The 12,412-nt window shown below is 47.1% G+C and overlaps 1 protein-coding gene across 1 annotated transcript in view; it reads right to left on the reverse strand.

Moving 5' to 3' along the window:
• Positions 1 to 349: 349 nt before the first annotated feature.
• arpc1b (actin related protein 2/3 complex, subunit 1B) overlaps positions 350 to 12,412 on the reverse strand; it is a 33,338-nt gene continuing 21,275 nt past the window's right edge. The window contains exons 4-10 of the mRNA XM_055651038.1: positions 10,896 to 11,118; positions 9,452 to 9,559; positions 7,586 to 7,792; positions 6,103 to 6,178; positions 4,217 to 4,404; positions 2,298 to 2,388; positions 350 to 816 (exon numbers count right to left, since the gene is read on the reverse strand). Of these exons, the coding sequence (XP_055507013.1) occupies positions 778 to 816; positions 2,298 to 2,388; positions 4,217 to 4,404; positions 6,103 to 6,178; positions 7,586 to 7,792; positions 9,452 to 9,559; positions 10,896 to 11,118 (932 nt within the window). The 3' untranslated portion in view covers positions 350 to 777. The remainder of the gene's footprint in view (positions 817 to 2,297; positions 2,389 to 4,216; positions 4,405 to 6,102; positions 6,179 to 7,585; positions 7,793 to 9,451; positions 9,560 to 10,895; positions 11,119 to 12,412) is intronic.

The following is a 12,412-nucleotide window of genomic DNA, read 5'->3' on the forward strand; positions in this document are numbered from 1 at the left end:
CAATGAACCTGCCTCCACCACTTCCACTGGAAGCTCATTCCACACCGCTACCACTCTCTGAGTAAAGAAGTTCCCCCTCATATTACCCCTAAACTTCTGTCCCTTAATTCTGAAGTCATGTCCTCTTGTTTGAATCTTCCCTATTCTCAAAGGGAAAAGCTTGTCCACATCAACTCTGTCTATCCCTCTCATCATTTTAAAGACCTCTATCAGGTCCCCCCTTAACCTTCTGCGCTCCAGAGAATAAAGACCTAACTTATTCAACCTATCTCTGTAATACTTGCCTCTCAAATACTTGTCAAATGTCAAATACTTGCCTCTCAACTTAAAAGGGAAAAAAAAATACACATTGTTTAATGTTTCTTTTTATTATCCCAAGAGCTTTGAAACAGGTTTCATCTTATGACCAGCAAAGATAGCTTGAAAATGACTAAATAGCACAAGTTTTTTGCTCCATTTGCTTTTCAGTTAAAAGGATAACATTGAGTTTAATCTGACAAACCCCTGAGGACAGTAACTGGGACTTGCCCAAGGCACCTAACGCAGCATTCAAATACAAGAGCACGGAGTCACTGCAAAGCAATTTGGTGGAATGTGAGATTTCTGTACCTTTTAGAGAGTACCAGGTTACACTTAGTAAAATTGACAGGTACACAATTCCTAGAAGAGTGATCATCATTTCAACACAATTGGCCTTAACTTGGAAATAGTTGCAAATGCATTGGTTTAAGCGGTAATTAAAGGCGTTGCAGATTGCTAGGAGATTGGTCCCGTGATTCAGGCAATCTTCAGGCCTTTCAACTCTGCATCCAGGCTCTGGGGAAAAACAGAGGCGATAAATACACCCATTCAACAAAAGGTTGAGTTAAGGGCCTGTCCCACTTACACGATTTTTTTCTGGCGACTTGCCGGCACCCGTCATAGTCGCAGCAGGAGGCAGAAAATGTTCAGCATGTTGAAAATCCAGCGGCGACCAGAAAAAAGGTAGTCGCCCAAAGAGTCGTCCTCACATCCATACAGGCGTCACTCACCCTGCAAAATGGCGGCTGTAGGGTCGAGAGTAGTCGCTGCTGGATTTTCAACAAGTCGCCGAAAAAAGTCGCGCAAGTGGGGCAGGTTCTTAATTGTAACAAAAACCCGTCACGGTGATGGGGCAAGATACAGTCTCTTTCAACAAAGAACCAGCGGAGCAAAGTTTCTTCACACGATATCTGACCAAGTCAACCCCGCTGGTGAAATTCCTTCAACTCCGGAAAAGTGTACAAGTATCTCCACACTAAGATTTTTGACCGTTTGATTTCAACAAGCTATTGGCAAGTAGCTGCTACTCGGACTAGGTGGGTTGCAGACTTGAGATCAGTACTTTTTTTCTAGACATTTTTTTTGCCTTGGTACCCCCTGCTTTGATTGTGTGACCAACTTCAAATTTAATAATTTCATAACTAAAGATTAGATTTTAATGTTTTATGTGTACTCACTGTCTAAATGTATTCCTAACTCTCACTGTATGTCATGCTGTCACTTGCGGGCAGAGCACCAAGGCAATTTCCTTGTATGTGAATACTTGGCCAATAAACCTCTTCATTCATTCATTACACATTTTTAGGATTTTAACTTTTCAGAGGTGCCAGTATTCCTCTAAATAAAGAATTGGTTGAGATTATCATCATATCTTCCACAACCGTAGCAAATGCTTGCGTTTACTTTAAAGGGCTGTGTATTCTGCTCTTAATTCACAAGTCTGGGTTGTGGACTTATCCCCATGATGTAGTGACCTGATGGAGCTATTGAAGCTGGCCCCGGGTGCAGAATCTGCTCTTTCAATTGTGAATGTGAAAGAGACTCTGCTACCTCCTGGTGACCAGATGGTTGAAATCAGAACACTGGAAGATGGCTGGGTTGGTATTCTGGGAAAAAGAATCACAAGGTTCTCCCTCAACTACATGAATGAACCAGAAAATAAATGATATAGCCCGCATAACTGACATATGTAGTACCTGTAACCTTGGGACCTCCATCCACACTCACTCGGCATGGGAATCTTGCTGTACGTTCTTCCATCTTTCTGGACTTGAACCATTAATAGTGGGCACCAACAGTTTCCCACCACCTTGCTCGGCATTAAGAACCAACTGGTCTGTATGGCCCCATTGTTACTGGGGAGTGCACTTGCATCTTGAGGCTGTAGTTTCCCAGCAAGGAAGCTGTTCCTGAACTTAATTAATTGATATGCGTTGGGGGCTAGTGGAGTTGGGAGGGGCATGGCCAGAGCAACAATTTAAAAGAGATGGTCGTACCTTTAAATCCCAGATTGCCATCCCACCATCCATGCCCGTGGTGCAGAAGCTGGTACAATTCTTCTTTCCACCATCAAGATTGGTGATTTGGCTGCAATGAAAATGTTACAGTAAAGTCTCCATCTTCCCTCCGCATCTCCGAAACTACAGAATCGGATAGCTTTGTTCAGTGTCAGTTCAACATAATTGAGGGAATGCAGTGTAGGCTCACGAGTTTAATTCCCAGGATGGCAGGACTGTCATATGCTGAGAGAATCGAGCGGCTGGGCTTGTACACTCTGGAATTTGGAAGGATGAGAGGGAATCTTGCTGAAACACATAAGATTATTAAGTGTTTGGACTCGCCAGAGGCAGGAAACATGTTCCCGATGTTGGGGGAGTTCAGAACCAGGGGCCACAGTTTAAGAATAAAGGGTAGGCCATTTAGAACAGAGATGAGGAAAAACTTTTTCACACCGAGGGTTATGAATTTGAGACATTCTCTGCCTCAAAAGGCAGTGGAGGCCAGTTCTCTGGATGCTTTCAAGAGAGAGTTAGAGCTCTTAAAGGTAGCGGAGTCAGGGGATTATGGGGAGAAGGCAGGAACGGGGTATTAATTGTGAATGATCAGCCATGATCATATTGAGTGGCGGTGCTGGGACGTTTCGGGCCGAAACGTTGCCTATTTCCCTCGCTCCATAGATGCTGCTGCACCCGCTGAGTTTCTCCAGCATTTTTGTCTACCCAATGAAAGGTCATGGACACAATACATCTAGCAGGGGACTCTAGAAATATTCACTGTAACATGATCAGGAATGAGTTCCCTGGAAATATACATGACTTAAACAGGAATTTGGACAGATATTGAAGATGAAGAACTTAGAGGATTCTGGGCAAAGTTCACAGTGCCATAGGATTCAACACGTATTTAGAAGATCTACAGGATTCAGATTTCCAGCTGCAGCTTTCACCCTAATTCATTATCACAAGGGGTCAGGAGGATCTCTTCCTCGGTCTTGGGTAATGGTCTGATGCAAGGATACAATTTTAATTCACTGCCAATGATGGAACAACGAGCATTTTTTTTGTGTCGTTCCCGCCCAGGGAGTGGAGAGCCTCCGGCATACGTTGCCACCTAGTGCACTAAATTATAATAGTGCACAATTTAACTCCTCGTGTAAATTGATTCAATAGGAAGCTGCAGAAGGGTTCAGACATGAAACGTTGCCTATCCATGAGCTCTGGAGTTGCTGCGTTACTCCAGCACTTTTGAGTCTATCTTTTTGCACGGGTTTTGAGTGGGAAAGGGCTGCGTCTGTTGCCACCTGGATGGTCTTCAATTGTTTGGTGATAGACAATAGGAGTAGGCCATTCGGCCCAGCACCACCATTCAATGTGATCAAGGCTGATTATCCCCAATCAGTAACCCGTTCCTGCCTTCTCCCAATATCCCCTGACTCCGCTATTTTTAAGAGCCCTATCTAGCTCTCTCTTGAAAGCATCCAGAGAACCCGCCTCCACCGCCCTCGGAGGCAGAGAATTCCACAGACTCACCACTCTCTGTGAGAAAAAGTGTTTCCTCGTCTCTGTTTTAAATGGCTTACTCCTTATTCTTAAACTATGGCCCCTGGTTCTGGCCTCCCCCAACATCGGGAACATGTTTCCTGCCTCAAGCGTGTCCAAACCCTTAACAATCTTATATGTTTCAATGAGATTCCCTCTCATCCTTCTAAACTCCAGAGTGTGGAAGCCCAGCTGCTCCATTCTCTCAGCATATGACAGTCCTGCCATCCCGGGAATTAACCCTGTAAACCTACGCTGCACTCCCTCAATAGCAAGAATAGCAATGATGCAGGAGAGGTCCCCCCCCCCCCCCCCCCGTGTGTGACACCAAACTCTCTACACTGCTGCGTTTGGAGGGTGGGTGCCATTCTCTGTACCTGATGCTGTTTTTGTGGATAGTGTCCAGCGTGACATTGTCATCGGCCTTGGCGTGTTTGTCCAGGTTTTTGAACTTGTCCCGAGCGGTCATCCCACGTTGCACGTTCTGCTTCGGAATGTCCAGCTTCCGGCCAAACGTCACCTTGTCACCGTCATAGGTAAACAGCACCGGGTAGCAATCATGACCCTGTCCGAACAAGATGGACACCAGCTGAATTCTCTGTCCTATTAAATTGTTATTATTAAATTGCCATTTCATCCAAGTTGTAGAGAAAGACTATGCAGTGAGATCGATGCAGAATGCTGGAGTAACGCAACATCTCTGGAGAGAAAAATAAAAAATAGGTGACGTTTCAGGTTCTCCAGAGATGCTGCCTGACCCACTGAGTTACTCCAAAATTTTGTCTATCTTCGGTGTAAACTAGCATCTGCAGTTCCTTCCCACACAATACTTTACAGTAACACATGCTCTGTACTTTGAAAACTATATAAAAATGTATCTCTCTAATATCCTCCTTTAAGTGGGGATCCCAGGGTTGTAGACCTTGGGTGGCCGTCACTCCCAGTGGAGTTTGTTGTCCTCCAGTAACTGGAATCAACAGACAGTAATGTGGAGTGAGAACAGTTATACAAACCAGAAATATGTCCTTCAGCCCAACCCGCCAGTGCTGACTAGGATGCCCACCCATGCTAGTCCCATTTGACCCATCTCTCTCTAAACCTTTCCTCTCCCTGTGTACCTGTCTAAATGTCATATAAATGCATATACCACCAGGGGGCGCCGCACGATGGCAGCCTCACCAACAGTCTGTCTTTTTTTTGTTATTTTTAGTGTGTTTTAAAAGCTTGTGTTAATGTCCTCTGGTTTGTTTCATGTGGGCGGTGGGGTCGGGTCGGGGGGAAACTTTTTTCCAATTTCTTACCTTGCCGGAGATGCGATTGTTTTCCGGATCGTATCTCCGGTTGCTCTGCGGCCTAACATCATGGAGCTGGAGGCCTTGCACGGGACTGACTTTGAGCCCCACCGCGGGGATGTGGAGTTACCATCAGAGCCGATTCCTTGCCTGGGATCGACGCTCCAACCGCGGTCTGCGTATTTCAACATCGAGGAGCTCGCAGTCTCGGGTAGAGACCGATGTCGGGAAGCTCCAAACGACGCAGAAGATTCGACCAGTCCCGACCCAGGGTCGATGGCCCGGCGCAGGGGAGCTGAGATTCCCCCTGCCCCCCCCGAACAGCGCCGGCTACGGGAGCCAAGATCGTCCCGTCAACGGAAGGCACGAGGCCCCCGGCCGCAGGACAGCAAAGAAGGGAAGCGATCGAACTTTTTTTCACCTTCCATCACCGTGACGAATGTGGAGGAGTCACTGTGGTGGATGTTTATGTTCAATTGTGTTTTGTTGCTTTTTAATGGTACGACTGTATGGCAAATTAAATTCCTCATATGTTGCATAATAAAGTATGGCTAATAAAGTACGATTATGATTATAGCACCTACACACTATAATCCTACACGCCAGGGACAATGTACATTTTTTTAGAAACCAAAGCCAATTAACCTACAAACATGTACATCTTTGGAGTGTGGGAGGACACACAGAGAACGTGCAAACTCTGTACAGACAGCAACCGTTGTCAAGATGGAACCTGGGTCCCTGGCACAGTCAGGCAGCAACTCTACCGCTGTGCTGCACCTACAGACTAACATTGGTTGCACTAAGGTGTGGTTTATTTGCACTAGTAGTGTGGTTATTCATTTACTGCATTATCTACCCATATTGTGTTTACAAGCCTGTTATGCTGCTGCAAGTAAGAATTTCATTGTTCTGTTGTTGGTCTATAAAACTCTCTTGAGAAACCAGTGTGTTTCTGCCAAGTTACTTACCGCTGCCACTAAACTGTTCTCTGTGATGAAGGTAACAGTCAGGAGAGGTAGAGACTCTGAATTGAGCGACGCAGTCCTGTAAAGAGAAAAGCAAGTGAAGATAAATGGAAAGGCTCACGTATTCGAGGAGATACAGAATTGCATTCTCCAGAAATAGTTTACTCTCCTTCCAAAAGAACCTTGTTCACTTTAAAATAAACTCTTGTGTTTCCACTCTTTGAAAATGGCGAGAGGTGGGAGGTGGGAGTTCAAGACCTGGGTCCAGAGACCCCGGTATAAACGTCTCGGAGACGTGGTGGGAGGGGCAACATTACTTTCACATTGCCGCTTGTGGGAACCTTGCTGTGTACCATCTGACATTACAACAGTGACCTTCAACAAGTACCTGTGGCAGGGCAGCACAGTGGAGCGACTGGATCACAGCACTAGAGACCAAGGTTCTGTCCTGACCTTGGCCGTTGTGTGCGTGTGCAAAAACGGAACTCACTATCAAAACATGGAGGGGACGGGGGACACAATTTTTTGGCGGCAGCGCGCGCATGCGCACACTAACACACGCGAGCGCACGCGAGGCTTCGGAGGCTCAACCCAGCGCTATATGCAGCTCATCTCTGCCCGTCTCACCGGGTTAACTACAGCCCTGTCTGGACTGACGGGATACCAGCGCTGCTTCTCCATGCTGGCCATATTTCCCAGGCAGGTTAACCTGGCGGGGATGTCGCCCACCTCTCAAAACATGAGGGGGACGTGTCCCTTCTGCCCCCCCCCCGGGTTTTCCGCCCCTGCGCATGTGTGGAGTTTTCACGATCTCTCTGTAGCTGCAGGGGTTTCCTCTGGGTGCACCAGTTTCAATAGACAATAGCCAATAGGTGCAGGAGTAGGCCATTCGGCCCTTTGAGCCAGCACTGCCATTCACTGTGATCATGGCTGATCGTCCCCAATCAGTACCCCGTTCCTGCCTTCTCCCCATATCCCCTGACTCCACTATTTTTAAGAGCCCTATCTAGCTCTCTCTTGAAAGTATCCAGAGGACCAGCCTCCACCGCCCTCTGAGGCAGAGAATTCCACAGACTCACCACTCTCTGTGAGAAAAAGTGTTTCCTCATCTCCTTACTCCTTATTCTTTCCTCTCCCGTCCGAGCGACGTGACAGTTTGTAGGTTAAGTGGCCTCTGTACATTGCCCCCACTGTGTAGGGAGTGGATAACACAGAACTCGTGTGAATAGGTGATCCATGGTCAGTGTGGATCTGGTGGGCTGAAGAGCCTGTTTCCATGTTGTACCCTTTAACTCAGTTAATACTCGGGCAGTAAAGTGCTTTGGGATATTCTACCGTTATGGAAAGGTACAATGTAAAAGCAATGCCTACTATGTTGTGTTGTGCAGGAGCAAAGCAAGAATTTCATTGTCCTATCAGGGACACATGACAATAAACTCCCTTGAACTTGAACTTGAACTTGAAGCGAGGGAGGACGGATACTTACACCGTCTTCTTGTTGGAGTCCGTCACGCTCACGGTGCTGTCATGGCTGACCCAGCCCACGCGGTCCCCACTGTCGGAGAAACAGACCCCGTGAACCCAGCCTCCCGTCCCGCTGGACTCGAACATCATCTCTCCAAATGGCATCTTCGAGCCCCAGGACGTAGGCGAGGGCTTCTCCTCCACCTCCTTGATGTAGGCCGAGAATATCCTGGCAGAGAGAGAGAGAGAGAGAGAGAGAAAGTGCAAAGATGCAATTAGACCACTTACAACACGATGAAGGGTCTCGACCCGAAACGTCACCTATTCCTTTTCTCCAGAGATGCTGCCTGACCCACTGAGTTACTCCAGTATCCGGTGTCTATCTTCCACCACTTACACTGACAGGCTGCTCACTCAAACTCAGCATTTGCAAAACTCCAACCTTCTAGTTTTAACACCAGAACCAGCAAAGGGACTAGGGCCAGAAGGACAGTATTACTGACGTGGACTAGATAACAGTACAGCACAAGAACAGGCCCTTCTCTCCCCCTCCCCCGACCCTCAGTCTGAAGAAGGGTCTCGACCCGAAACGTCACCCATTCCTTCTCTCCAGAGATGCTGCCTGTCCTGCTGAGGTACTCGAGCATTTTGTGTCTGTCTTTGGTTTGCACCAGCAGCTGCAGTTCCTTCCCACACACAAGAACAGGCCCGTCAGACTAAAGGACCCCCGACCTGAAATGTCACCCATCTTTTGTTCTCCAGAGACGCTGCCTGACCCACTGAGTTAAGGGCCTGGTCCACTGTACGAGGTCATTCAAGAGCTCTTCCCAGCTTAAAAAAAAAAATCAAACTGGTGGTAAGCGTGTAGACTTTGTGTCCTTGTGTGTGGATTTAATCTGGTTTCTCCAGTTCCTCTCACACACACATGGAGGTGGGCTACTGACCAGCAGAAATCATTGTCGGCCAAATCAGAAATGGATAATGTTGTCTGGTTGTATCACCCATCATCGTACTCTTAAAGCCTCAAACTAGTTTTAGTGACTCTAATAATGTCTTGTATAAAACAATATTAACCTGGTATAAACATTATTGTATTGAAAGCTTGATCACCAAACCTGATGCAAAACAATTCTCGAGGGAACAAATTACTGCTTAGTCTGGGTAAGTGGCAAAAAAAACAAACTCAAAGAGAAGCTGATGACTTTAGTTTAGAGATACAACGCGGAAACAGGCCCGCCGGCCCACCTAGTCGGCACCGATCAGCGATCTCCGCACATTAACACTGTCCTACACACCCACGGGGCAGTTTTACATTTACACTCATCCAATTAACCTCCAAACCAGCACGTCTTTGGAGTGCGGGAGGAAACCGATGATCTCGGAGAAAACCCACCAAGGTCACGTGGAGAACGTACTAACTCCTTACAGACAAGCACCCGATAGTCGAGATCTCTGGCATCGTAGGACAGTGGCTCTACCACTGCGCCACGGTGACACACACGTGTACGAGTGAGAGCAAGTTGCAAGGATACAAGAAAAGGGAGAAGAAATGACTGATGCAATTGCACTAAGAGCGAGCTAGCATGGACCTAATGGGAGGATTGTCATCTGGTGTAGTGATGTTTGGGTATCGTTGAGGCAGATGCATAATGCTTGTGCACACATGGACTATTTTACAAGTCAACGGCCAATGACAGATGTGGTAACCTGGGTTCTGTTCAGTGAAACTCATAAAACAGAAACACAGTAGTGAGTCACCAATTATATGTGTGTACAGTGTTACTGATGTGGAGCACACAACAGTACAACACAAGAACAAGCCCCTTAATGTTTTGAGGGCAGTGATAATTTCTGCACATCTTAAATAATGAATGAATGAAAGCTTTACCTGCACTTGAAGTCAGAAGATCCCGCAGCCAACAGGATGTTATTGGGATGCCAGTCCAGATTCAGTATAGTGGAGCGAATCGGTTTCTTAATATGTTTGCAAACCCACCTGCAGGAGTACACGTGGAAGGTTAAAGGTGCTGTGTTGTGCAGGCAACACAACTTTTCACATTCAACTTGTGATTTCCCTCCCTGACATTCACTGCCAAATCTGCCCCAGTCAATGGGCTTTGTGTTAATGCCAACTCATGCGGTCAGTACCAATGTATGTACATGTTGTAAGAATACATTTCTGCTCAAAGGCAAACTGGAGCATGGTTGCCGGGCTTGGTGGAGCCCGCCATCCTTTGCGGAGGTTCGCCCGTGAATGCGCGGGATCTGTGGACTTTAACACCGTGAAGCCATTGTAGCATTTCCCATTTTTACCTCCATGCACTCGTGCTCTGTCCGATTCACGGGACTAAAGGAGCAAAGTACAGGAGTATAGGAGCAGGGAGGGTCTACTGCAGTTGTACAGGGTCTTGGTGAGACCACACCTGGAGTATTGCGTACAGTTTTGGTCTCCTAATCTGAGGAAGGACATTCTTGCCATAGAGGGAGTACAGAGAAGGTTCACCAGACTGATTCCTGGGATGGCAGGACTTTCATATGAAGAAAGACTCGGCTTGTACTCGCTAGAATTTAGAAGATTGAGGGGGGATCTTATAGAAACTTACAAAATTCCTAAGGGGTTGGACAGGCTAGATGCAGGAAGATTGTTCCCAATGTTGGGGAAGTCCATGACAAGGGGTCACAGCTTAAGGATAAGGGGGAAATCCTTTAAGACCGAGATGAGAAAAACATTTTTCACACAGAGAGTGGTGAATCTCTGGAACTCTCTGCCATAGAGGGTAGTTGAGGCCAGTTCATTGGCTATATTTAAGAGGGAGTTAGATGTGGCCCTTGTGGCTAAAGGGATCAGGGGGTATGGAGAGAGGCAGGTGCGGAGAGAAGGCAGGTATGGGATACTGAGTTGGATGATCAGCCATGATCATATCGAATGGCGGTGCAGGCTCGAAGGGCCTACTCCTGCACCTATTTTCTATGTATCTATGTATGTCCCACATGGCGATATTTTCGGCGACTGCCAGCGTCATATCAGTGTCTCCAAAAGATTTTGAACATTTCAATATCCAGCAGCGACAAAAAAAGTTTTGCCACTTGAAAAAACACCGCGCATCAATATGCCGTCACGCCGAGTCACCAACGCAAATTTTTCGGTGACCTGATACGTCAGTCGATGATGCCGGCAGTCGCCTAAACAATTCGGCAAGTGGGACAGGCCCTTAAGCAAAATAAATGCCACCGTGTCGCCCAGGTCAACGCGAGTGGTCTCAAGCCATGAGCCATGGACAGTCCCATCACAATTGTGGTTGAAGATCGAACGCCCGTCACTGTAAACTCACCAGTCATTCTCCTTCTCAAAGTAGCAGATTGAAATCAGCCGCGACCCACTGCCCACCGCAAACTTGTTCTCCTTTGGAGACCACTTGACACATCTGGCGGCTCGGTTGATTCTCAGGATGACCAGGGTTGGCTTCCAAACGTTGCTCTTCAGTGACCAGACGTAGGCATTACGATCGGTTCCACAGGTCACGATTCGGTTGCTCTCCGGAGCCCAGCTAATCCCTAATGCAAGACAAACAGCAATGGACTGAATCGATCACCATTTAGAAAGGAAGACAGAATCGCGAAAGTGTCCCACAGTTCCTCCTAATGTTTGCAACCAATTTATACATGGCAACCTTGGCCTGCTGCAGGCAAGAACAATAACGGCTGAACGCTAAAGAGAAAGTCACTAATAAATCACAAGAGGGGTCTCGACCCGAAACTTCACCTTGGTATTCCTTTTCTCCAGAAATGCTGCCTGACCCACCTGATCCATGTAGCACTTGCTTCTGTTAGATGTGACCCTTTCCCACTCAAGAACCAGTGCAAAACAGTGGTCACAAAGTGCTGGAGTAACTCAGCGGGTCAGGCAGCTACTATGGAGTACATTGATGGGCGATGTTTCAGGTCAGGACCTTTCTTCAGACTGAAGAACCACTACAGCTTCCTCACAAAATGCTGGAGTAACTCCGTGGGACTGGCAGCATCTCTGGAGAGAAGGAACGGGTGGCGTTTTCGGACCGAGGCCCTTCTTCAGACTAGGGTCTCAACCCGAACCGTCACCCGTTCCTTCTCTCCAGAGATGCTGCCTGTCCCGCTGAGTTACTCCAGCATTTTGTGTCTATCTTTGGCATAACCCAGCACCTGCAGTTCCTTCCAACACATAATAAATCAGGTAACAACTTGGGGGGGGGGGGGGGGGGGGGGGAACTTATCGAGGAGTGAAGTACAGAACATGTTATCGCTACGAGTGGTGAAGGTGAGTTGTACAGCTATTATTCATTAGAGTACAATCATTATCTTGTGTGGAGGATAAAACTACCAGAGTTTGGATAACTAACTGATTTTAATGCTGAAAGTACATTTCTGTATCATCCTGAGCATCTGAAAAATACAAACCACATTGCGAATCTACATTCACCAACAGTCTGAAGAAGGGTCCCGACCCGAAACGTCACCTATCCACGTTCTCCAGATATTCTGCCTGATCCGCTGAGTTATTACAGCACTTTGTGCCTTTTCTTCAATTAAATTTTGGAGCTCGACTTGATTAATTCACCAATAAAGGACCTGTGACTGTTCAGTTATTTAAAGCTATTGTATTAGAACAGAGAACAGGGTACAGCACAGGAACAGGCCCTTCGGCCCACAATGTTTGTGCAGAACGTGACGGCAGATTTTAAGAAGAAAGGTCTCGACCCGAAACATCACCAACATTCCTTCCCTCCTGAGATGCTGCCTGTCCCGCTGAGTTACTCCAACATTTTGTGTCTATCTTCGATTTAAACCAGCACCTGTAGTTCTTTCCCACACA

Source organism: Leucoraja erinacea, chromosome 20 (assembly GCF_028641065.1).
Source record: "Leucoraja erinacea ecotype New England chromosome 20, Leri_hhj_1, whole genome shotgun sequence".
NCBI lineage: Eukaryota > Metazoa > Chordata > Chondrichthyes > Rajiformes > Rajidae > Leucoraja > Leucoraja erinaceus.